This window comes from Trichomycterus rosablanca, chromosome 6 (genome assembly GCF_030014385.1).
Source record: "Trichomycterus rosablanca isolate fTriRos1 chromosome 6, fTriRos1.hap1, whole genome shotgun sequence".
NCBI lineage: Eukaryota > Metazoa > Chordata > Actinopteri > Siluriformes > Trichomycteridae > Trichomycterus > Trichomycterus rosablanca.
This window is the reverse complement of record NC_085993.1, coordinates 48,489,789-48,517,101: the sequence shown is the minus strand read 5'-3', so window position 1 is coordinate 48,517,101 and position 27,313 is coordinate 48,489,789. Positions and strand designations below refer to the sequence as shown.

Here is a 27,313-nt window from a genome sequence, read left to right as displayed (position 1 = left end):
CTGAGACTTGTGTGTCTGAAAGAGGAAATGACAGAATGAGCTGAGTATCATCTGCATAGGAGTGGTAAGTGAAGCCATGATCTTACCAAGAGAGTGGGTATAGATAGGAACACCAGTTGAGAGAGTGCATAGAGGGTATATTGATCCCCTCCATGACACCTCGTAGGAACGCCCTTCCAGGTAGGAGGCCATCCATTGCCATGCTGAACCAAATGCTTTGCAAGCTGAGCTAAACCTTGCCCATCAATTCCTGATCTTACAATTTTATTTTGGATATTTACTTTTGGACAGAATTGGCACACGTTTCCTCAGACATAGTTTAGATTTTTTATAAGCCCTTCAAGAAAGGTAGAAGCTGAGTCAGACATGGTCACTTTTTCCTCTTATACTTACAATTACTTTTTTTACTTACCCCTGCACTAAGTGTATAACGTGTGATAAGACTAGATTGTGAATGTAGTGACTTTTGTTGTTGTGTTTTGTCTAACATACAATGTGCTGCTTAAACATGTTTTAAAATACAAATCTTTAATGGGAAGTCAATGCATTCAATTTGAATACTGTTGTCAAATAAACTCTTAGGTCATTTTTGTACTTAGTCTAAATACAGAGGTCTGTGCTCATACTGATTTAGCCAAACATAGCACTTTTATTACCAGCTTTTGGAAGTCTATTACTTTCACAAATCACTGTTCACAATTCAGCTTAGCTAAAGCAAACCCCAGACCCTTTTTTGAAAAGACCAGATGGGGTATCACCTTGCTCAAGGGTCCAACTGTAGCAGCATAAGTCTTGAACCAGTGACTATACAATTACCAGTCCAGTAATTTAACCACTGAGCTACCAGTGTCCAAGAGACATTGTTTGCCTAAACAGTTAAACCTGGGACCCTTAAAGTCGAATGCTTTTCCAACTGAGCCATTCCCTGTCCATCAATTCCTGATCTTACAATTTTATTTTGGATATTTATTTTTAGACAGAATTGGCAGAAGTTAGACTTTTTAATTAGCCTTTCCAGAATGGTAGAAGTGGAGTCAGGCATGATATGGATGGATGGACAGACAGATAGATAGACAGATAGACAGATAGATAGATGGATAGATGGATAGATAGATAGATAGATAGATAGATAGATAGATAGATAGATAGATAGATAGATAGATAGATAGATAGATAGATAGATAGATAGATCAGTGGGTGGGTGGATGGACGGAAGGACGGACGGACGGATGGACGGACGGATAGATAGATAGATAGATAGATAGATAGACAGACAGACAGACAGACAGACAGACAGACAGACAGACAGACAGACAGATCCTCTCAGGATGGGTCCAAAACGTTAAAATGTATATTTTAGAATCTGAACAGAGCCAGGAGATTCTACATGGTGTTAAATCCACATTGTGTGTCCTGAGTTCAGCAGCTGATCAATATTACTGCACATCAACGATTATGTGCACATTGATTGTAATTATTTCAATGTTTCCACTGCTAGTGGTCTTGCAGTGAGAGTAAATGCGAGAGGAGTGGATTAATGAAAACATTAGGATTGGTTTCTTGTTCAGTGTGGTGTTTTTGTACAATACTGTGGGTTGTTTTATGCATTCTTATCTCTATCTCTCTCTGTTGTTGCTTTTAATATCAGTCACCCAGAGCCATCAGCTTTCAGACAGTTCAGCATTAAACTGATCCTTGATCTTCAGCTGACATTTTTAACACACAGGAAATTTGACACCGACTGTTGTGTTAAGTCGTGAAATATTACCAAGATTTGCGGGTTTGTTTGGGGATTTTCTCCATATTGGTGTCGCTGAAGCAGCCTAAACTGTTTAAAGTGAGTAAACAAAGCAAACAGCTCCAGAGGATAAAACGATTTAGGAGAATCTGCATGGGAACAGATGAATAAACCGGTGTTCTTCATCACGCTAGCCAAAAAGCCAAGTCATACAAAATGCTTTGACTTAATTCTTCATGTCTGAATTTGAGCCTAGAAATTCCTCTTGGCTTGGAGTTTAGTCTAGATGCCATTTGTCCTTTCTGCATTAATAGTTTTAGTAAATCTGTGACTTCATATTGTGATCTGAGTGAAATCAGCAGTAAATAAAAAGAAGAAATAAGTTAGGCAGACATTAAGTTCATGGGAAATGGCGCTCTGTTTGTTTGTTTGTTCGTTTGTTTATTAGGATTTTAACGTCATGTTTTACACTTTTGGTTACATTCATGACAGGAACAGTAGTTACTCATTACACAAGATTCATCAGTTCACAAGGTTATATTGAACACAGTTATGGACAATGTAATATCTCTAATTCACCTCACTTTCATGTTTTTGGACTGTGGGAGGAAACCGGAGCGCCCGGAGGAAACCCACACGGACACGGGGAGAACATACAAACTCCACACAGAAAGGACCCAGAATGCCCCACCTGGGGATAAAACCCAGGACCTTCTTACTGTGAGGTGACAGTGCTACTCAGCCATGGAGTCGGCGCTCTGGTGGCACCACTGCCCAGATCCGAACAGTCTCAGAGGCATCGTCGGCCTGGACGAGCACTTGACGGTCATAGACAAAGGCCAAATGGGGGTTTTGCCAGTTTTACATTAGAAGCCCTTCCTGATGCAACCCTCCTTATTTTTTCCAGGCTTGGAACCTGCACTGAGAGCGCACTGACAAGCTCACAGTACTCACAGTACCCAACCTCACCCCCTTCTATTTTTTCTTCAACTATAGTTGATTAATTTGGTGTTTTATATCTAAAGGATCAGGTCTTGAAATTCTCACTTAATTCATATACACATTCACTCATTTTGGTTTCTGCAAAAGTGAATCTTGAGACTAATGGGCAGAGACAAAAACAATACATGCTATGTACCAGTCCTTTATAAGGTTACAGCAAGGAAGCGCTGTAGTGGCTGAATGTCATCGTCTACACTTGGAGTGTTGGTGTGTTTATCACCAGGCTGTCAAAGTACATAGCAGTACATTACCAGTGTAAACATTTTTCTACAAGCAAGTTAAAAAATGTCAATGGTAGGCGCCTAGGTGGAGCAGCAGGATATTCTGCTAGCACACCAGCACCGAGATTCTGAACTCCTCGGTTCGAAACTCGGCGTTGCCACCGGTCGGCTGGGTGCCATCTGGCGGGCATAATTGGCGGTGCCTGCAGCAGACACGGTTCTGCTAGGGCGGGATGACCGGACTATGTGAGCAGGGTTTGCAAATGCTGTGTAAGGACCCTGATTGGCAGATAGAGAGGCGACTGTGCAGAGTGCATAGGTGAAAAGGGTTCCGCTTAGGGCTGCGCGTGGGTCGGGGGAGGCATGAGCGGTAATATACCCACCTCGACTGCAATCAGGGATCCCCCAGCAGCGGAAGACAAATTAACTACGCCAAATTGGGAGAAAATGCATCATTACAAATAGAAAAAAAATCAATGGTGTTTTTTACATGGCTTTTAGATCCTTGTCAATGTCAGTAATTTGCCACTAAAGTGATTCAAAAATCAAGTGCTAATAGCAATCCAGCATTTCAGGCCATTACAAGTCCTCATACAAACATTAAATTTAAGGCAAATTGCACCGCGTAAGAGTGTTTTTGGAACGATGCAGGCAATCATTTAGCATTTTCCTAGAACCATTCTATTGTTGTTTTGTGAAAGTGAGACTCCACTAGAAGTGTTTTTTACTGAAGGAAAAATGTAAAAGCTGAAAAAGTTGAATGTGTCTGCAAGTGCACTCTTAAACTGTCTAATCTCACAAGGGCTCGTCTTATCTCAAATGAGTTCTCCAGACTCGATAAGGTCCAGTCAGCCAGCTGCTTATTTTTTGTGAGAGCATGTCACTAACCTCTGCTAACATGAGAGGAATGACCTACAAAGTTTAACACCCAAAAAGTAGCAGTAAAGCTGCTCTGACAACCCCCGGACAACCATGGGATCATGAAACTCTACACATTAAGCAATGAACTCGTGTTTTCATAGTTAGTTGAGACTGATGGGCAGAGAGGAAAAATGCTACATGCATGGGAGTACAAATGCTTCCATCAAGCTCAGTTCTGGGTGTTACAGCAAGAAAGCGCTGTAGTGGCTGAATGTCGTCGTTTACTCTTGGACTGTTAGTGTGTTTATATCCGGTCTGTCATAGTACATAGCAGTACATTAACAGTCAACGGTGTCAATGGTGTTTTTTACATGGCTTTTATATTCTTGTTAATGTCAGTAAATTGACATTGAATTCTCATACAAACACAGTCATTAAATTTAAGGCAAACTGCACTGTATAAGTGTGTAAGAGTGTTTTTGGAACGATGCAGGCAATCGCAATCATTTAGCTTTTTCCTAGCCATTCCATTGTTGTGTTGTGAAAGTGAGACTCCACTAGAAGTGTTTTCTACTGAAGGAGAAGTGTAAAAGCTGAAAAAGTTGAATGTGACTCCTCCTAAGTGTCTGCAAGTGCACTTCAAAACTGTCTGATCTCACAAGGGCTCGTCTTATCTCAAATGAGTTCTCCAGACTCGATAAGGTCCAGTCAGCCAGTCAGCACTGCTTATTTTTTGTGAGAGCATGTCACTAACCTCTGCTTACGTGGGAGGAATGACCTACAAAGTTTAACACACAAAAAGTAGCAGAAACGCTGCTCTGAATGAGATAGTTTAGGAGACATTGATGACGGTGTAATAAGGTAATCAGATTGATGCCACCAGACAACCATGGGGTCATGAAACTCTACACATTAAGCAATGAACTCATGCTTTCATTGGTAAGTGGTGGTTTTCATTGGTAAAGCAGTATTTCTGCAGTTCAGATGACCCAAAGTTCCTATTATTTATTAATTCTATGTGTTCAGTCGAGTAGATGGTCTAAATAGTACACAGATCAACCATAACACTAAAACCACCTCCTTGTTTCTACACTCACTGTCCTTTTTATCAGCTCCACTTACCATATGGAAGCACTTTGTAGTTCTACAATTACTGTCTGTTTCTCTGCCTGCTTTGTTAGCCCCCTTTCACCCTGTTCTTCAATGGTCAGGACCCCCACAGGACCACCACAGAGCAGGTATTATTTGGGTGGTCGATCATTCTCAGCACTGCAGTGACACTGACATGGTGGTGGTGTGTTAGTGTGTGTCCCTGCTGGACTGAGAATAGTCCATCACCCAAATATAACCAGCCCGTGGGCAGCGTCCTGTGACCACTGATGAAGGTCTAGAAGATGACCAACTCAAACAGCAGCAATAGATGAGCGATCGTCTCTGACTTTACATCTACAAGGTGGACCAACTAGGTAGGAGTGTCTAATAGAGTGGACAGACTGGACACGGTATTTAAAAACTCCAGCAGCGCTGCTGTGTCTGACCCACTCATACCAGCACAACACACACTAACACACCACCACCATGTCAGTGTCACTGCAGTGCTGAGAATCACCCACCACCTAAATAATACCTGCTCTGTGGTGGTCCTGTGGGGGTCCTGACCATTGAAGAACAGCATGAAAGGGGGCTAACAAAGCATGCAGAGAAACAGATGGACTACAGTCAGTAATTGTAGAACTGTAGAGTTAAATGGACAGTGAGTTTAGAAACCAGGAGGTGGTTTTAATGTCATGGTTGATCGGTGTATGTCGACGCTAACGATTTGTTCTTCAGCTGTGGTTGTTGTTTGAGTGACCGTGATTGATCGTATGGTCAAGCCTTTACGGCTTAGAGAAAATCAAGTACTGAATGGACATTCCGTCATCAGGAATCCCAGTGTCAAATGCAACTGTGTGTAAAATGAAAATGTACAAAGTATGAATTACTTATTGTCAAAAAGAACGAGCATTGATCAAATTATCTATTTATGTCTTCAGTAAAAGCTTCTTCCTGATCAGGGATGCAGTGAGTCAAGGTCATCCCTTTAAACACAAAGCATGAAATACAATAATATGACACAAACATTGCACCAGTTTATCACTTGGCATCTATCTCACCCATTTACTCACTCACACCTCAGGGCAGCCCATCTACCTGCCAATTTTGAAAATTAGGTGGAAGGTGGATTATATGGGAACAAATAAATGTGAACATTTATTGTAAAAATGGACTTCAAAACTGATTTCTGCTGTAGAGAAACATAATATAGTGTCGTTCATCTTCTCCAGATGTCTTTATTATTCCCGAAGGCATCGCTATATAATCCTTTTAACTATCTGCCATAAAATGTCTGTTTATAAAATCTGAAGGCATAGCTTGGTTCATTGTATCTTTGGTGTCTATATTTCTCCAGATATACTTTCATTTCAGACCCGCGGCTATTCAGAGTTTAGCAGGTTGAACCTTTTGTGAAGAAATGCATTTCATCTCTACACACTGTTCTTGAGCTAATCTGAAGGCCACATGAAGTTTGGAGGTCTGTAGCGATCGACTGCAGAAAGTTGGTGACCTCTGTGCCTCAGCGTCCGCTGACCCGGTCTGTCATTTACGTGGCTACCACTTTGTGGCTGAGTTGCTGTCGTTCCCAATCGCTTCCACTTTGTAATAATAGCACTGATGGTTGACTGTGGAATATTTAGTAGTGAGGAAATTTCATGACTTGTTGCACGATACCACGCTGGAATTCACTGAGCTCCTGAGAGCGACCCATTCTTTCACAAATGTTTGTAGAAGCAGTCTGCATACCTAGGTGCTTGGTTTTATACACCTGTGGCCATGGAAGGGATTGGAACACCTGAATGTAATTATTTGGATGGGTGAGTGAATACTTTTGGCAATATAGTGTACTTTTGTTCTTATAGTGGATCTGATCGAGATGGGGACTGAATTTATATTCATTTTATGTATTAAGAAACAAACCTGGTATTTAATGCAGATACCTTTATATGTGTGCTTTCCCTAAATTGGATTATACAGCCCATAATTTGCTGTCTGACTTTCTAATACATGCGGTACGTCATAATCAGAGCTACACAACACCTGCATCAGATGACTGAAATCATTCCTTTATTCTAAACCCCTCAACACAATCAGTACCCCCAGCAGTCATGCCAGCTTGCATGTACTCTCTCAATCAGCAACATCTGGCTACGCTTCAGGCTACGTTTGCTGCTGTCTGGACTATTAAATCCAATTTGAATTGCTTTTGCAACTGGTAAGCGTTTGCTTTAGAGCAATATGAACGTGTTGCTCTCTGAAGCCAGTGAAGTAGCAGTCTGGCAAGGTCACGAAAAGCTTTGTCCTTGAGATAAGGCTGCTGAAGGATTCTGGGTAATTAACAGGGGCTCACTGCACACTGACCACCTTCTTCTGTTTCTGCTTTTGAAAGGAGATAAGAGGAACTAAAAGTGACTTTTACTGCTTTGTATAAATGCTAAGATCTCAGCTGTGGTTTAAGTGGAAGTGAAGCGGAGATGAAAATATCTCGTCCTGATGTAATTCAATTAAATTAAAGGAATTAAAGGAAGCTTTATTGGCATGATGAATATGGACATTTGTATTGACAAAGATTATTTACAGATTCAGGAACTAATAGCAATAAAAAATAATACAGCATATAAAAAGTAGTTACAAATATACACCGAGCAGGCATAACATTATGACCACTGACAGGTGAAGTGAATAACACTGATTATCTCTTCATCACAGCACCTGTTAGTGGGTGGGATATATTAGGAACATTTTATCCTCAAAGTAGATGTTAGAAGCAGGAAAAATGATCAAGCGTGAGGATTTGAGCGAGTCTGACGAGGGCCAAATTGTGAAGGCTGGGTCAGAGCATCTCCAAAACTGCAGCTCTTGTGGGGTGTTCCCGGTCTGCAGTGGTCAGTATCTATCAACAGTGATCTAAGAAAGTAACAGTGGTAAACCGGCGACAGGGTCATGGGCAGCCAAGGCTCACTGATGCATGTGGGGAGCGAAGGCTGGTCCGTGTGGTCCGATCCAACAGACGAGCTACTGTGGCTCAGATTGCTGAATAAGTTAATGCTAGTTCTGATAGAAAGGGTCAGAATACACAGAGCATCACAGTTTGTTGCGTATGGGGCTGCAAAAGGGGGACAGAGTACTACTCCTCCCACCCTCACCGCTTATAACCAAAATATAAAAGTGCGGAAACTTTTTGAAGATCCCTCGTAAAAATAAAAAAGCCTCATGTTAAGGCTTTCCAGAGCACCCTCTCAGGTAAAAAGAAAAAACAAATATGTTGACTGCAAGTCGCTCTGGATAAAAGCGTCTGCTAAATGCCATAAATGTAAAAAGTATATGTGGGTGTGGGCATTAAACTCCTATGACCACAAAAAGCATGAAATTGACTTATCTATTATCCTTTTTTATTTTTTTAAATAAAAGTAATTTATTGGCTTAAACTTTTGTTTTTGCCTCTTTTGTTGGTTCCCTTCAACAGTCCAAAAAAATTAAAGAAGTAAAATTACTTCTACCTAACTTCCTGTCTTGCTTAATGTTTAAGAAGTTATGCTGATCATTTAGGTGGGCATGTCAGGGATGAGCTATTTCACTAAAATTATCCACGTCGGCACTAATGATGTTCGTTTACGGCAGTCTGAGGTTACTAAGAGTAATGTTAAAGAGGTGTGTGAGTTAGCTAGGTCGATGTCTGAGGCAGTAGTGTGCTCTGGCCCCTTACCGATTCGACCCAGTGGCGAAACCTACAGCAGGTTGTTGTCGCTGAACCGCTGGATGTCTAAATGGTGCTCAGAAAACTGCATCGATTTTGTAGATAACTGGTCCACCTTTGAGGGAAGGCCTGGTCTTTTGAAGCGGGATGGTGTCCACCCCACGTGGGAGGGTGCTGCTCGCATTTCTTGCAGCATAGGTGACAGGCTTTACCACCGCGTTAGTGTAGCGGCAGATAGTGTTAAATGACTATCCAGAGCCAAGACCAGGCAGCAGACTAACAGGCCTAACCGACTGTCTGCGAGTCGCCATCGGACGTCACCCGGAATCCTTAGGTCACAAACCATTGAGACTGTGTCTGTTTACCGTGGCAGGTGTAAGCCAAAACAAAATCAAAAAGTATGTCATAATAACTTAATTAAAATTAATCTAAATGAGCATCATGAAAACCCTAGTAAAGTTAAACTAAAGTTAGGACTTCTAAACATCAGGTCACTTGCATGCAAAACAGTAATTGTAAATGAAATAATTACAGATAATTGTCTTAGTGCCCTGTGTTTAACCGAGACCTGGGCTAGACCTGATGAGTATCTAAGTTTAAATGAAGCATCTCCTCCGGGTTACAGTTATGAACATAAGCCACGTCTTAGCGGTCGTGGTGGAGGAATAGCCGCAATTTATGATAAAGACATAGGTCTTACTGTAAAATCATCTCCCATAACAAACTCGTTTGAAGTTCTTATCTCTGACATAACCAATAAATGTTCATCTGATAAAAATAGTATGTTTAAACTGGTTACTGTTTATCGACCCCCTGGTCCTTACTCAGAATTTCTTAACGAATTTGCCGATTTTCTTTCTAAATTAGTCTTATCAACTAAGAAAGCTTTAATTGTTGGTGACTTTAATATTCATTATGAGGATAAGTGTAATCCACTCAAAATTGCGTTTGATTCTATTTTAGAATCCTTAGGCATCACCCAAAATGTAACAGGACCCACTCACCGCTGTAAACATACCTTAGATTTAATACTTACTTATGGTATAAACATAGACAACCTGGAAATTATACCACAGAATGACTTAATCTCTGATCACTCCCTACTAATATATGAAGTGTCCCTGTCCAATAATATACAGCAACCAAATCGTTTTAAATGTAAGCGCACTATTACATCTGCAACTGCAGCAGCGTTCATAAACTGCCTACCAGAATTACCAAATATATCAGCATCAGAACCTAAAGAACTAGATCAGGCAACTCAAAACCTAGAGACCGTACTGCGCACAACCTTAGATAACGTAGCCCCACTCAAAACTAAACTGATTAGGGAGAAAAAACTTGCTCCTTGGTACAATGACCACACATGCGCACTTAAACAAGCAGCACGGAAATTAGAACGTAAGTGGCGTCACACTACACTGGAGGTGTATAAGATTGCTTGGAAAGATGCTCTAACTGAGTATAAACATGCACTTATAAAAGCTAAATCTTTATATTATTCATCCCTAATAGAGAAAAATAAAAACAATCCTAGATTCCTTTTTGAGACAGTGTCCAAATTAACTAAAAACGTCAATGAAACTGAATCTAATATACCGCCCGACTGTACCAGTGATGATTTTTTAAAATTCTTTAATGACAAGATAGAAAAAATACGACTTCAGAGTCAGAGTGTGTCACTTGCCAATGTTAAGTATGGACTCACTCCGAGCAGCATTGGTGATAATAGTAACGAGTTAATCCAACTAAATTCCTTTAATCCAATCTCCCAAAATGAACTAACTGTGTTGATTAAATCATCGAAGTCATCATCGTGTATACTCGATCCTGTTCCAACTCGTTTACTTAAAGATTTACTCCCAGCTATTGTAGAGCCCCTGCTTACATTAATCAATGCATCCCTTAGCCTTGGGTATGTACCTAAATTGTTTAAAAGTGCTGTTATTAAACCCCTGATTAAAAAACCTAATCTTGATCCACATGTTTTATCTAATTATAGGCCAATTTCAAACCTTCCTTTTGTCTCAAAGATATTAGAAAAAGTCGTTTCCAAACAGCTATGTTCTTATTTGAATGAAAATTGTATTCATGAAAAATTTCAATCAGGATTTAGACCCAACCATAGTACCGAAACCGCATTAATTAGAGTAGTTAACGAGTTGTTAATGTCTTCTGATAATGGATGTGTCTCTTTTCTTGTTCTATTAGATCTTAGTGCAGCGTTTGATACGGTCGATCATAACATTTTACTGGAGAGGCTAGAAAATACAGTAGGTGTTAAAGGACTCGCACTCTCTTGGTTTCAATCATATTTGACTGACCGCTCTCAATTCGTTTATGTAAATAATAAATGCTCAGAAACTACAAAAGTAAAGTGTGGTGTTCCACAGGGGTCGGTACTTGGACCGCTATTATTTACACTCTATATGCTTCCACTAGGTGAAATTATTCATAAACATGGCATAAACTTTCACTGCTATGCAGATGACACACAGCTGTATATATCAGCCAAACCAAATGATACTGACACAATCAGTAAGATAGAAGATTGTGTAAACGACATAAAAAACTGGATGTCGTGTAATTTTCTTTTACTTAATTCAGATAAAACTGAGGTTTTACTTGTTGGCTCTAAAGCTGCAAGAGACAAGTTGTCTAACCTGGTGCTAAACTTAAACACGTTCTCTGTTACTCCCAGCCCAGATGTAAAAAACTTAGGTGTCACAATAGATTCAGATCTCTCCTTTGATACACACATTAATAATATTACTAGAGTTGCTTTCTATCATTTGCGTAATATCTCTAAAATAAGAAATATACTATCTGTTAATGACGCCGAAAAACTGATCCATGCGTTTATAACTTCTCGGTTAGATTATTGTAATGCTCTTCTAACTGGATGCTCTGGTAGATCCTTAAACAAACTCCAGTTAGTTCAAAATGCAGCAGCTCGAGTGCTAACTAGAACTAAAAAATTTGATCATATCACTCCTGTTCTATCATCTCTACACTGGCTGCCAGTTAAATTTCGCATTGATTACAAAATACTTTTACTAACCTATAAAGCGCTACATGGTCTGGCTCCACAGTATCTGAGTGAGCTTATTAATTACTACAACCCAGCACGTCCACTTCGTTCACAAGATGCAGGGTTACTTATAGTTCCTAAAATTAAAAAGACCAAAGCTGGTGGAAGAGCATTTTCTTACAAAGCTCCACAACTCTGGAATAATCTTCCTGCCTCTGTTCGGTATTCGGACACAGTCTCAATGTTTAAGTCTAAACTGAAAACATATTTATTTTCTCAGGCTTTTGATTAGTATAGACAAAGGCGCAGAGCTTGGGGGTTCTTGGTCATAGAAACTTGTGGTGATCAGGGATGTTGGGTCGCTGTCGTTCTGCCTCTCTTGTCCAATCACTCTGGTTTGGGTAGGAGAGGTGGGCGCTGATGTCCTGTGAAAGCCTTCATGACCTTGTTACCTGCTCGCTCTCCCTTTTAGTTATGCTGTAATAATTAGGGCTGCCGGAGTCTAAAACTCTCTGTAAAACTGTTTGTCAACTAGCATTGTACATTATTAACTACATTCTCTGTTGTTTTACCCCGAGGGCATTCTGATGGAAACCTGTTTACCCGCCGAGGTTAAGGATTAAAGTCGAGACTGCCGGGACAACGATGCTGCTCCTGTCAGATGTGACGGGTCTGGAGTAATTGCAACGACAAGAAATCACTACAGACTTTATTGAAGACTAGAGCGGATAACAACTCTATTATTATTTAATTGTTTATTTATCTATTTATTACCACTGTATGACTTTTAGATCATTCAATTCTGTGTTTGTATGATTTGTGTAAATCGTGTATTTATTTAAAGTATCCTCCAGACCACCCAAGAAGGATGGGCCCTGTTGAGTCTGGTTCCTCTCAAGGTTTCTTCCTGTAATTTTCAGGGAGTTTTTCCTTGCCACAGTCGCCCTCGGCTTGCTCAACAGGGGTTTTTGTATCTGTTGGTCCTGGATTTTGTAAAGTTGCTTTGAGACAATGTATATTGTAAAAAGCGCTATATAAATAAAGTTGACTTGACTTGACTAAAATGCTAAAAAAGCTTCTTATATTTGGGTGGGAATGTGTGATCGGCTGTAAATAGATTGGCATTGTTTATTTTATTTATAGTCTTCTTATTTCTCCTTTCTACGACGACGTATTAGGGCCACTGTAAAAAAATATTTTTAAGTTTTGATTTCGAGAATAAGGTTGAAATGATTATACGAATAAAGTCCAAATATTATGGGCAAAGAGTGTGCAGCCGCCATAGGCTTGTCAGTTCAGAGAAGCACGGGTCTCAGTACCTGGACGGCAGCCTCCAATGCGCCTTACTGTGGTTATCCAGTGATTACTTTTGGGTCGTTGTTTGTATCGTACGCTTCCATCCACATGACATGACGACTAAACCCATCAATGCAACCATTTATAGTGATGGCTTTAGTTTATAGTACGAGTCCATGTGCCATAAGGCATTGTGGCCTCGGTTGAAGTACTGGCGATGACGCAGACGCCGAGCACACCGTGGTGCACATTCTTCTAAATAAAAACATTTTATTGCAAAGCAGCCCTTATGCTAATAACAAACTGGTGCTGATGTGCAGGTGATTGGGGATTCCTTTATTTGTGAAACCGATACGAAAGTATAACTTTACCAAATCATAAAAATCCCTCATTTTAACACGAGGAGGTGCTATGGCCATAAAATTTTTTACTTTAATCTCGAAATCATTTCGACTTTAATCTCGAAATTGAAACTTAAAAAAATATTTTCTTTAAAGTGGCCTCAATATGCCGTTGTACCTTTCTGCTTGCTATTAAAGTATTAATTATAATAAATGTAATATAAAAGAATGCTGTAAATAAAAGCTAATTTAAATGTATGATTGTGTTTTTGTTTAATGCCACTAAACAAAGCATTACATTGAATAATTCCAGTGATTCTGCATTTATACTAAATCCATTGTGCACCAGTCTGAACATCTAACAGGAATGTAATACAGACTGATTGAGTCTGATATCTGATATTTTGATATTGTGGCTTATTAGAGCAAATAATCAAATGATCATTTCACCACAAGGTCAGTTTAAATCATCACTGATGTTCCTGTGACTGATGGACCTCTCTATTTAGAGACTTCCCCCTTTAGGCTCTTTTACACTAGCCATAAATTTTTATTCTTTTTCTTGTTGTGTTTTATTACTCGACACACATTCTCAGACACACAGACACTCACTGACACACTGTAGATTTTATAGACACTATAATGTAAAGTTATGCTGCTATAATGGCCCTCAGAGGAGCAATTATTCAGCTCAGTGAAAGCCTCTTCTCCAAGTAAAAGACAGGAAAAGCACATTTAACCAGCTCACTCAGTTTATCATTTGTGATTTGGAAATCAAGTATTAAGGCAAGGATACAGCTTTTAGTGCACAGCTTCTTCTCACTTTCTCTTCTCGATGGACTAAAATCATAGAGAATGAAAGAAGCATTCTCACTGCCTCAGGATCTGTGGTCCAGAAATGGTCCAGTTTGTCCAATGTTGCCGTGCTGAAAGTTTATGCAGAGAGGAAATAATCCCAGTGCATTTAATATATGACATATTTTTGTCTAATGCAACATTAAAACCACCTCCTTGTTTCTACACTCACTGTCCATTTTATCAGCTCCACTTACCATATAGAAGCACTTTGTAGTTCTACAATTACTGACTGTCGTCCATCTGTTTCTCTGCATGCTTTGTTACCCCCCTTTCATGCTGTTCTTCAATGCTCAGGACTCTCCCAGGACTACCACAGAGCAGGTATTATTTAGCTAGTGGATCATTCTCAGCTCTGCAGTGACACTGACATGGTGGTGGTGTGTTAGTGTGTGTTGTGCTGGTATGAGTGGATCAGACACAGCGAAGCTGGAGTTTTTAAACACCTCACTGTCACTGCTGGACTGAGAATAGTCCACCAACCAAAAATATATCCTACAGCGTCCTGTGACCACTGATGAAGGTCTAGAAGATGACCAACTCAAACAGCAGCAATAGATGAGCGATCGTCTCTGACTTTACATCTACAAGGTGGACCAACTAGGTAGGAGTGTCTAATATTTAAAAACTCCAGCAGCACTGCTGTGTCTGATCCACTCATACCAGCACAACACACACTAACACACCACCACCATGTCAGTGTCACTGCAGTGCTGAGAATCATCCACCACCTAAATAATACCTGCTCTGTGGGGGTCCTGACCATTGTAGAACAGGGTGAAAGCAGGCTGAAAAAGCATGCAGAGAAACAGATGGACTACAGTCAGTAATTGTAGGACTACAAAGTGCTTCTATATGGTAGAAACTTTTATGTATGGTGTAGAAACGAGGAGGTGGTTTCAATGTTATGGCTGAAAAAGCTAAAATCTCTCTTCATTGTGTTTTTGGTACAGCGAAGAACACGTGTGCTGCAACAGATTTTCCATGTAAGAACGGACAGTGTGTTCCAGCTCGATGGAAGTGTGATGGTGAGCCTGAATGTCCAGATGGATCGGATGAGGCCGAGTCTACCTGCAGTAAGTGATGTCTTTGTGTATATTCTGTAGTTGTATGGAAATGTTTAGGCACCCCTTGGCCAAATCACGTTTTGTTTCCACAGATTAAAAAAGTAAAGTAACTTTTGCAACTATTTATTAAAATGTGTAATTCTATAAATCATTATGTTAATGAACATTTACTGTTTGTTTAATAAACTGCAAAAAGTGCCTTTAGTAGGCATCACAAATTACTGCTTATTTATGCCATGCAATGTTTCCTGTGTCACTGGCTGCCACGTAATGTTAAAATATAGTAAATCCAATATATACAGGGTAAATCTGGACTTATCAGACCACATGACCTTCTTCCATTGCTCCAGAGTCTTTATGCTCCCTAGCAAATTGAAACCGTTTTTGCCGGTTAGCCTCACTGACAAGTGGTTTTCTTAAGGCTACACAGCTGTTTAGTCCCAATCCCTTGAGTTCCCTTCGCATTGTGCGTGTGGAAATGCTCTTACTGTCACTATTAAACATCCCTGAGTTCTACTGTAGTTTTTCTACCGTTTGATTTCACCAGATGTTTAAGTGATCGCCGATCACGATCATTCAAGATTTTTTTCCGACCACATTCCTTCCTCGAAGATGATGCCCCCCCCCCCCCCCCCCCCCCCACTGTCCTTCCACTTTTTAATAATGCGCTGGACAGTTCTTAACCCGATTTTAGTAGTTTCAGCTTCTCCTTAGATGTTTTCTCTGCTTGATGCATGCCAATAATTTCACCCTTCTGAAACAGATTAACATCTTTTCCACGACCACAGGATGTGTCTTTCCACATGCTTGTTTAACAAATGAGAAGCTACTCACTGCATCAGTTAGGGTTAAATAACTTGTTGCCAGCTGAAACATAATCACCCATGCAGTAATTATCCAATGGATAATTACTATTTTTATTTTTATTTAATAATTACTCTTACCTATTTGCTTAGTTAAATCCAGGTGGTGACCTTTTTTGGCCAGGCAGTATACTAAGCTTATGACATGGTATTCTTTACATAAAATTATATCTCTGGCCTGGCCTATGTAGATGTTGTTTTGACCAGAGTGCTCAGGTGGCACAGTGGTAAAGTACGCTATCCCTTGGTTAAATACTTGTTAACAGTCTGTGTGCTGTCTGGTCTGGTAAATATGTTACATGTTATACATGTGTGTTATGTGTACTATTATGTGTATTATTCTGTGTATCACCAAAACAAATCCCTTGTATGTGTAACATACCTGGTGAAATAAAGTAATTCTGAAAAAATAATGCTAAGATCCCCGAATTCTATTGGCCCGTCAGGTGTCTGCACAGACATGACTGGTTAATGTCTCGAGTGAGGTGGAATGGCCGAAACAGCCTGGCCATTGAAATGTGCACTTGTCAGTCCACTATAAAGTGCAGATCCTAAGACCGTTTATTAATAGAAGGGGTTTCTCCCGGTAGGGCCCTTGGCGGATCTCAGGGGATGACCCTTTACACCTCTCTCACAGACACTACTGTCCATTGCTCCCATCAGTGTTGTATTGATCGGCTCTGTCCTTATTTAAATCTGTCCTATATTTATTTTAAGTCTTTGTAACTATTGTAATGTTTTTGTCTGCACTGTTTTGTATTGCATTGTTTGCACTTGTGTTCTATGTTGCACCCTGGTTCTGGTCAAAAAACATTTTGAAATTGACCAAACCTTACTCAAGCTGAAGGTGCTAATTTTTGACACCTTGTTTATTTACATTACATTTACGGCATTTAGCAGATGCTTTTATCCAAAGCGACTAACAGAACTGTGAGAGTATACTGTCTAAGCAATTGAGGGTTAAGAGTCCCAACAGTGGCAACCCGGCAGTGGTGGGGCTTGAACCAGCGACCTTTTGGTTACTAGTCCAGTACCATAACCGCTAGGCTACAACTGCTTTTTATTTTAACATTGCAGCCTTTATGCTTCTGGCAATCTAAAGCTTACTTGATTGTGGACAGTTTCACACATCTTGTAGAAGGTAGACCTGTCTTCTGGTAGTCCACTGATTACAATTAACCCTTTAGACTTTAATTATTTTAACTGTTCCATGTTATTTGTGATGGGTCCGCTAGCTATAAAACACTCACTCACTTTCTTAACCGCTTATCCAGCGGGGGGTGCTGGAGCCTATCCCAGCTTTTCAATGGGCGCAAGACACACAGTAACACCCTGGACGGGGCGCACACCCATTCACCTATAGGGCAATTCAGTGTCTCCAATGAACCTGACTGCACGGTTTTGGACTGTGGGAGGAAACCGGAGCTCCCGGAGGACACCCACGCAGACACGGGGAGAACATGCAAACTCCACACAGAAAGGACCCGGACCGCCCCGCCTGGGGATCAAACCCAGGACCTTCTTGCTGTGAGGCGACAGTGCTACCCACCGTGCCACCCAGCTATAAAACAACTCAGTGTAACACTTAGAAAAGCTGCATGTATATTTCACACTTCCCTTGATCTGGTACACACTGTCCACCCTTCAAGCAGAATCTCTGTTGTAGCAAAATTGTACCAAATGCACAATGAATAAAATGATTCTTCTTCTGCTTCTTGGACTTGAAACGCTAGAAGTCTGGACATAAAATATAGATCAAATGCTAAATATAAGCTACACTTTAAATAGTGCAGCTCTCTTGGACTTCTGCCAGCGACAGTAACAAACATTATATACAATCATTATGTCCTTATTTAGAACCATGCAAGATATGGTTTTAACCCATTGTTCATCCCAAAACTTGAACTACAGTATACGTAACATCCTCCACAGTCACCTTCAGCATTTTAGAGAATCAATATTTAGACTATATATTGTTTTTATCCTCTGAACAGAGATGTTCTAAATAAAGCAACAGAAGTTTGAATACCGCTTGTGATGCACCACTGTGGCACGAACCCAGCTCTTATAAGCATGTTTAGCCGAGGTAAAACTAGCAGTTCATAGCCTGGTGATCTATGATCTATGTACAGTTCATGTCTATGATTCATAGTGTTACTTTCTTTCAGATTTAATTTAACCACGTCAGCAGATTTAATTCAGAAAGTTTATTCGGTCATAGAAATAGAAATCATAGAAGTTTAAATAACTGTATCCATAATGGCTTACACATACCTTAATATATACACCGATCAGCCATAACATTAAAACCACCTTCTTGTTTCTACACTCACTGTCCATTTTATCAGCTCCACTTACCATATAGAAGCACTTTGTAGTTCTACAATTACTGACTGTAGTCTATCTGTTTTTCTGCATGCTTTGTTAGCCCCCTTTCATGCTGTTCTTCAATGGTCAGGACCCCCACCGGACCACCACAGAGCAGGTATTATTTGGGTGGTGGATCATTCTCAGCACTGCAGTGACACTGACATGGTGGTGGTGTGTTAGTGTGTGTTGTGCTGGTATGAGTGGATCAGGCACAGCAGCGCTGCTGGAGTTTTTAAACACGTCACTGTCCCTGCTGGACTGAGAATAGTCCACCAACCAAAAATATCCAGCCCACAGCGCCCTGTGGGCAGCGTCCTGTGACCACTGATGAAGGTCTAGAAGATGGCCGACTCAAACAGCAGCAATAGATGAGCGATCGTCTCTGACTTTACATCTACAAGGTGGAACAACTAGGTAGGAGTGGACAGTGAGTGGACACGGTATATTAAAACTCCAGCAGTGCTGCTGTGTCTGACCCACTCATAGCAGCACAACACACACTAACACACCACCACCAAACAAGGAGGTTGTTTTAATGTTATGCCTGATTGGTGTATATAGATTAATAAATAATATACAAAGCTTAACAATAATTTAAACACCTTTTGGCCAAAAAAGGGGCAGTGGTAGCTCAGCGGTTAGGATACTGGACTAATAATTATAAGGTTGCCAGTTCAAGTCCCACCATTGCCAAGTCGCTACTGTTGGGCCCCTGAGCAAGGCCCTTAACTCTCAACTGCTTGAATTGCATTCAGTGATAAATGTAAGACGCTTTGGATAAAATGTGAATATCAGATACATTTGTCTCTTTAGCGTTCTTTATCCCAGACACAAAGGTCTTGTTAGTGATTCCTGACAGGCTGCTTTGTTGCAGATTCATATGCAAGAGAATAATCATGAAAAATGATTGCTGCTCAGCCGGCTGCTGATGTTTGATGGATGGGGATTGGAGCGGGATCATTATACTTGCATTAAAGATGAATAAACTCTGGTGTACATACACGACCCAGGCACTTATATAAAACCAGCAGCCTGTCTGGGTCATACGTCTGCATGATTAACGTTGAAATAAAGGTCTCGTCTCAATTGTTTGCGATGGGTAATAATACTGTTGCTTAGGAGCACTGATACCTTCTGACTCCACAAGCTTTATTATATCCAATATTTATTATATACACCGATCAGCCATAACATTAAAACCACCTCCTTGTTTCTGCACTCACTGTCCATTTTATCAGCTCCACTTACCATATAGAAGCACTTTGTTGTTCTACAATTACTGACTGTAGACCATCTGTTTCTCTGCATGCTTTGTTAACCCCCTTTCATGCTGTTCTTCAATGATCAGGACCCCCACAGGACCACCACAGAGCAGGTATTATTTGGGTGGTGGATCATTCTCAGCACTGCAGTGACACTGACATGGTGGTGGTGTGTTAGTGTGTGTTGTGCTGGTATGAGTGGGTCAGACACAGCAGCACTGACAGAGTTTTTAAACACCTCACTGTCACTGCTGGACTGAGAATAGTCCACCAACCAAAAATATTCAGCCAACAGCGCCCCATAGGCAGCATCCTGTGACCACTGATGAAGGACTAGAAGATGACCAACTCAAACAGCAGCAATAGATGAGCGATCGTCTCTGACTTTACATCTACAAGATGGACCAACTAAATAAGAGTGTTTAATTGAGTGGACATAGAGTGGACACGGTATTTAAAAACTCCAGCAGCGCTGCTTTGTCTGATCCACTCATTCAAGCACAACACACACTAACACACCACCACCATGTCAGTGTCACTGCAGTGCTAAGAATGATCCACCACCTAAATAATACCTGCTCTGTAGTGGTCCTGTGGGGATCCTGACCATTGAAGAAAACAGTGATAGCAGACTAATAAAAGTATGTAGAGAAACAGATGGACTACAGTCAGTAATTGTAGAACTGCAAAGTGCTCCTATATGGTAAGAGGAGCTGATAAAATGGACAGTGAGTGTAGAAACAAGGAGCTGGTTTTAATGTTATGGCTGATTGGTGTATACACTATATGGTTAAAATAAATTAACACAGCTCTAATTCACTGAGTTCAGGTATTTTATCAGCCTCATTAGTATGTATAAAACCAATGTATGGAAAATCAATCAAGGAAAATAAAACATCAAATGCATAGAAGCTTTTCAGAAAAGGCCCTTTCATCTTCAGCATGACTGTTCTTCTTTTCACAAATTGAGGTCCATTAAGACATGATTGGATAGGATTTTTGTAGAGGAACTTCAGTGGACTGCACAGAACTCTGACCTCACCATTGCAGAACTTTTGGGATGAATTGAAATGTTGATTACGAGCCAAATCTTCTAGTCCGACATCACTGTTAGACCTTTAAAATTTTCTTTTGACTGAATGGGCACCAATTCTAACAAACACTTAAATCTTGTGAAAAGCCCTCTCAGAAGAGTCGAGGTTGGAGTAGTCACAAGGTCAGATAAGTCCATATTAATGCACATGGTTTTTAGATGTCCAGCAAGCTCATGCTTTCTCCCATTTTTATGTTTTACAACCAGTTTGTCCTGGTTAGGGTTGCGATGGGTTCAGCTTCCTCAGAATCACTAAACACAATGCAGTAACACACCTCGGACAGGACGCCAATCTACAGCAGACTTAGTCTTAGCACCATGTGTGTATGTAGACACCCAACCAGCTGAGAGCACCACTGGGGATCCAAACCCTGGATTTCAGCAGCAGTGGCCTATAGTACCTAAGTGCCTATAGTATTATTATTATTACAGTGGTACCTTGAAACTTGACAGCAGTTGGTTCTGGAAGTGGCGTTGAGTTTAAACGTCGTTGAGTTTCAAGGTATTTTTTCCCATAAGGACTTGGGAAACTTTGGGAAACTTTTCAGTGTGTTCCATGGTCTTGTGGAACTGCAAATATTTGAGGCTAATGTACACTGAAAACAACACAAATATAATATAAAAACCCTCAATACAATTAAAAACAGTTAAAGATTAACAAAAAAATACAATAAAACCTGCACTTTACCTTTACATCTTTATTATTTCCTTATGCTTTCTAATTGTGTAGATGCTTGCTCTTGGGATAACGTATTTCGCGAGTTTAGTAAGCGGCAAAACAGCTTTTGCTCTGGCTGTGTCGTTATGTCTTATTCAAGATTTAAGAGTTTTATTGTCATGTGCACAGAAGAACCAGCAGTTACACTGTACAGTGAAATTCTTACTTTGTTCGTCCTCCAAACGTCAATATAAGTATTATACATGAAACAAAAATTAAATTAAACTAACAGAATAAAAACTTAGTATAAAAACTTTTAAAAATATAAATTTAAACTATAAAAATGTTTTATATACAAATGAATAAAAATAGAAATAAACTAAGGCAGTAAAAGCACAAAACTTAACGTGACTTATTGTACTAAAACGACGAGTGAGGAATTTCATTAGTGGAGATATAATAATAATTAATAAGTAGTAATTAAGAGAAGTTTAGTGCTCCTGTGTCGTTCTTTTAATACATGAAGTCATATTAAGCTTTTTTTTTTTATGATAAGTGTTTTAGACTCTGTTTTAGAAGCTGATTCTGATTCTTACAATTTCTTATAACCTCCAGCTGTAACACAAGTTTAAAAGTGAAACAGTGAGGAAAATCCAGAAAAACACAGATACATGTGGAGCTTTCAGACTGGATCTAATGGTTATTCCACACAAATGCAGATTCGTCTCATATTCACACTTTGATGAAGTGTTACCGCACCACTCAAGCCAAGCGCTGAACAAAGCACACACGTCAAGTTTAAGGGGTCAAATTTCTTTACAAAGGGTGTTGAGTTTTAAAGATTTCGAGTTAAGGGGACATCAAGTTACAAGGTACTGCTGTATTATTATGATTATTATTATTATTATTATCATTATTATCATTATTATTATCATTATTATAATTATTATTATTATTATTAATTAAATTATTATTATTATTATTATTTGTTGTAGGGAATCTACAAGGAGTTTTGAGACATTTCCATAAGATGAAATAATTGCTGTGAATCCCTCATTTTAACTCTTGTAGAACTGACGCTCACTGGGTATTTTTTGTTTCTCTGCACAATCAGCTGTTCTGTGTACAAATCTTTGGGGATCAGCAGTATCTGACAAACTCAAACCAGCCCATTTGTTATCAGCAACTGTGTCACAATCAAGTCATTCAGATGTTTGATGTGAAGCTGGACTGAAGCTCTTGACCTGCATCTGAATGAATGTTTGCATTGTGTCTGTGTGGGTTTCCTCCGGGGGCTCCGGTTTCCTCCCACAGTCCAAAGACATGCAGTCAGGTGAATTGGAGAAACAAAACTGTCCATGACTGTGTGTGACATTGAACTTGTGAACTGATGAATCTTGTGTAATGAGTAACTACCGTTCCTGTCATGAATGTAACCGAAGTGTAAAACATGACTTTGAAATCCTAATAAACAAACAAACAAACAAACATTGTGCTGCTGTTATATGGGTGGCTGTTTGGATAATGCCATGCATGAGCAGGTATACAGGTGTTCCTAATTAAGTGGCCGGTGAGTTTAGGGAGATTACGTTCTGTCAGTATGGACACCTCTGGGATTGTTTTAAGCAGATGTCGCACTGGAAAACGTTTTAATCGCCGCCGCACATCATACTTGTCAACTTTGTTAGCGCATCCATAGAGTTTTAATTACTTCTGGCAATCACAGAATGATCGGTGATGTAGATGTGATTCGGGCGACACGATCAGGAGGTTATTTGCTGAGGGTCGTTTTATCTTCATATTGTTTTAATTGGGAGCTCATTAAGATGAGAAACTAGTCAATCAAAAGAAGGAGTGTGGTCCTGCAAGCTGATTAAACTGATCGTCATTATTATTGAATAACAGCTGCATAAAGAAATTCTCACTTCATGTAACATATGGCCAAAAGTATTAGGACACCAGACCATGAGTTCATTCTTATTCCACATCCATGAGCATTTACATAGGCAAGGCATAACATTATGAGCACTGACAGGTGAAGTGAATAACACTGATTATCTCTTCATCACGGTGGGGGGGGGGGGGGGGGGGGGGGGGGGATATATTAGGCAGCAAGTGAACATTTTATCCTCAAAGTTGATGTTAGAAGTTTGAGTTTGACAAGGGCCAGATTGTGATGGCTAGACGACTGGGTCAGAGCATCTCCAAAACTGCCGCTCTTGTGGGGTGTTCCCAGTGTGCAGTGGTCAGTATCTATCAAAAGTGGTCCAAGGAAGGAACAGTGGTAAACCGGCGGCCAATGCTCGTTGATGCATGTGGGGAGCGAAGGCTGGCCCATGTGGTCCGATCCAACAGACGAGCTACTGTAGCTCAAACTGCTGAAGAAGTTAATGCTGGTTCTGATAGAAAGGTGTCAGAATACACAGAGCATCACAGTTTGTTGCGTATGGGGCAGCAAAATGGGGACCAGCACAGTATTAGGAAGGTGGTCATAATGTTATGCCTAATCGGTGTATATGAAGGTAGCGTAATCTCCCTTTGCTTGTCTATAACAGTCTGTGCTCTTCGTGAAACGTAGTGAGCACTTGTGCTTGATCAGACGCTGATTTTGGACGAGAATGCCTGCTATCGATGTTCCAGTTCGTCCCAAATGTGGTCAGTAGGGTTGAAGTCAAGAGCTCTGTTCAAACCACTGGAGTTCCTCACACCGAACTAGTCAAATCATACTGTTGTATACCAAACAGTTGGGACATAATTAATTGAATACGCTTGTTGGCAATGAGTAAGGTTTAATCATCTGAACTCAATAATTAGTATGGATGTTCAGATCATAATTAAAACTTAAGCTATAATAGGGCTGATTAATTATTCAGGCTTTGTGATCATGGGTTTCAGCTTTCCTAAGTGATGTAAACATAATCGCTTGCAATGTTGGACTTTTATACTGGCTTAGGGGCGGCACGGTGGCTAAGTGGGTAGCACTGTCGCCTCACAGCAAGAAGGTCCTGGGTTCGATGCCCAGGCGGGATGGTCCGGGTCCTTTCTGTGTGGAGTTTGCATGTTCTCCCCGTGTCTGTGTGGGTTTACAACGGGAGCTCCGGTTTCCTCCCACAGTCCAAAAACGTGCAGTCAGGTTAATTGGAGACACTGAATTGCCCTATACTGTGTGCCTTGCGCCCATTGAAAAAGCTGGGATAGGCTCCAGGCTGCAGTGGTCAGTATCTATCAAAAGTGGGCCAAGGAAGGAACAGTGGTAAACCGGCGACAGGGTCATGAGCGGCGAAGGCTCATTGATGCACGTGGGGAGCGAAGGCTGGTCCGTGTGGTCCGATCCAACAGACGAGCTACTGTAGCTCAAACTGCTGAAGAAGTTCATGCTGGTTCTAATAGAAAGGTGTCAGAATACACAGAGCATCACAGTTTGGGCAGCAAAAAGGGGACCAACACAATATTAGGAAGGTGGTCATAATGTAATGCCTGATCAGTGTATATGAACTAATGTAACAATATGACAAGCTGGTGTAAAGGTCAAATTTCTCATGAGTTGCAGCTCTGAAGCCACTATAAGCTTGTGCTTGTTTCTAAATTCTAAAGTGCACACGAAGCATCAGCATTCCACATGACTGCAGGACCTCTGTTACCCTCTCATCTTTAATCAAGGTCAGGTCAATAAGGACGACGGCTCTCCACAAACTTTCCCCGCAGCACCGATCACGTGTTTCTTTATTTGTCACATCAGTCCGACCGCTGATCAGCCTGTCCGATTTCATTTCTATCCCGTTCCTCTGATTACTTTGTAATTAACACCCGTCCCTCCCGGCCCTCCCTCTTCAACCCTGAAGTGCAGTTCTTACCAGCGCTGAACCTCGGTCAGCTCAAAAAAATGCATCTGATTGAATTGATTTTCTTCGTAAGGAATCGATGGCTTTGCTCAAGAGACTCCTGCAGTCAGATTAACGTTAAACCAGACAGACTCGAGGGCAGGGGTTTGAATAATTACTGAATGTGAGACTGAAATGCTTTCACACGATGATGATGATAGAAAGAAAACAGCAGTGATAGAAATGTCATTACATAAACTGGCTTCATCTCAGAATAGAGAACTCATTTAGCAGGGTAGCACTTGCAGTTTAATGAGAATATTGTGACTTCTTTTTGACGTCTTTCGACTGCATGGACATGGATTTCCACAGACATATTCCAAAATCTTGTGAAAACCCTTCATAAGAAAGGGGAGGTTGTAGTGGTGGTGGGGAAGGGAAGGTCCTTTCCTATTCCAACATGACTGTGCCCTGTGTCCAAAGCAATTTAAACCATTTTATCTACTCTGTCTGTCTGTCTGTCTGTCTGTCTGTCTTTCTGTCTATCTATCTGTCTATCTGTCTATTTATTTATGTCTGTCTTTCTATCTGTTTCTCTATCTGTCTGTCTATCTGTCTATCTTTCTTTCTATCTATCTGTCTGTCTGTGTCTATCTATCTGTCTGTCTGCCTGTCTGCCTATCTATCTACCTGTCTGTCTAAATATCTATCTGTCTATCTATCTGTCATCTGTCTATCTGTCTGTCTGCCTATCTGCCTGTCTGTCTTTCTATGTCTGTCTGTCTCTGTCTATTTATCTATATGTCTGTCTGTCTGCCTGTCTGTCTGCCTATCTATCTATCTATCTATCTATCTATCTATCTATCTATCTATCTATCTATCTATCTATCTATCTATCTATCTATCTATCTATCTATCTATCTGTCTCTCTGCCTATCTGTTTGTCTGTCTATCTATCTATCTGTCTGTCTGTCTGCATTTCTGTCTATCTGTCTGTCTATCTATCTGTCTATCTGTCTGTCTTTTGGTGTGTCTGTCTAACTATCTATCTATCTAGGGGTGACACATTGTATCGGTGGGTAGCACTGTCACCTCACAGCAAGAAGGTCCTGGGTTTGATTTCCTGGTTTAGCAGGCCAGGTCCTTTCTGTGTGGAGTTTGCATGTTCTCCCCGTGTCTGTGTGAGTTTCCTCCGGAAGCTCCGGTTTCCTCCCACAGTCCAAAGATGTGCAAGTGAGGTAAATTGGAGATACAAAATTGTCCATGACTGTTAAAGACATTAAAGACATGAACTGATGAACCAGTAACTACCGTTTCTGTCATGAATGGAACCAAAGTGTGTAATACATGATGTTAAAATCGTAATAAATTAATAATCTATTTATCTATCTAAGAAAGGACTTGTTCAAACCTGTGCTGTTATTACCTGCCTCTCACATGATCATACTGGCATTGCAACCTGAATCAGGAGACAAAACCCTGAGCCAGTACGACTGTGCATACTAGTGTGTCTACATAATTATTTTAACATTAAACAGGGATCCAGTCAGATGCACCGGACGGATTTAATTTCATGCTTCGGGCAGCCGTTCCCCAAAGTAATTTCCCATGTGGCCACTCTCAGTTCCAGCACTCTTGCCCGGTTGTCCTCTTCTGTCCTGGCGTTCAGTGTGGAGGTCTCGGTGCAGCGGTACTGATTGCTTCTTAGCGGCTCTGCTGGCACAGGCGGTTTCATTTCACTCCCATCAGAGCTGGTTTCTCTCACTGTCTCACTGAGCTGAAACACCCAGTTCATCGGCTGACTACCAACCAGCTTTCCCACTCTGCCCCCTGCCACTCAGCACCAGCGCATTCCTGACATCCAGTCCTCCTGGCTTGTCTGTCTTCTTTTGTAAGGCACTTGTTGTAAATAGAGGAGTGTTATGTACAGAGACACAGTAGCATGGTGCCCAAATGTTAGCCGGAAGAATAAACATTAGAAAAAAAGTTACACCTAGGTTGGTGGAGCTGGCATGCTATCTGGCACTGTTATTGTTTATGTT

General features: G+C 40.7%; 1 protein-coding gene across 1 annotated transcript in view; it reads left to right on the top strand.

Annotated features, from left to right (window-relative positions):
* Positions 1 to 27,313, top strand: part of lrp8 (low density lipoprotein receptor-related protein 8, apolipoprotein e receptor) — a 241,779-nt gene that overhangs the window by 111,762 nt on the left and 102,704 nt on the right. The window contains exon 3 of the mRNA XM_062997991.1: positions 15,091 to 15,213. Coding sequence (XP_062854061.1) covers positions 15,091 to 15,213 — 123 coding nt within the window. The remainder of the gene's footprint in view (positions 1 to 15,090; positions 15,214 to 27,313) is intronic.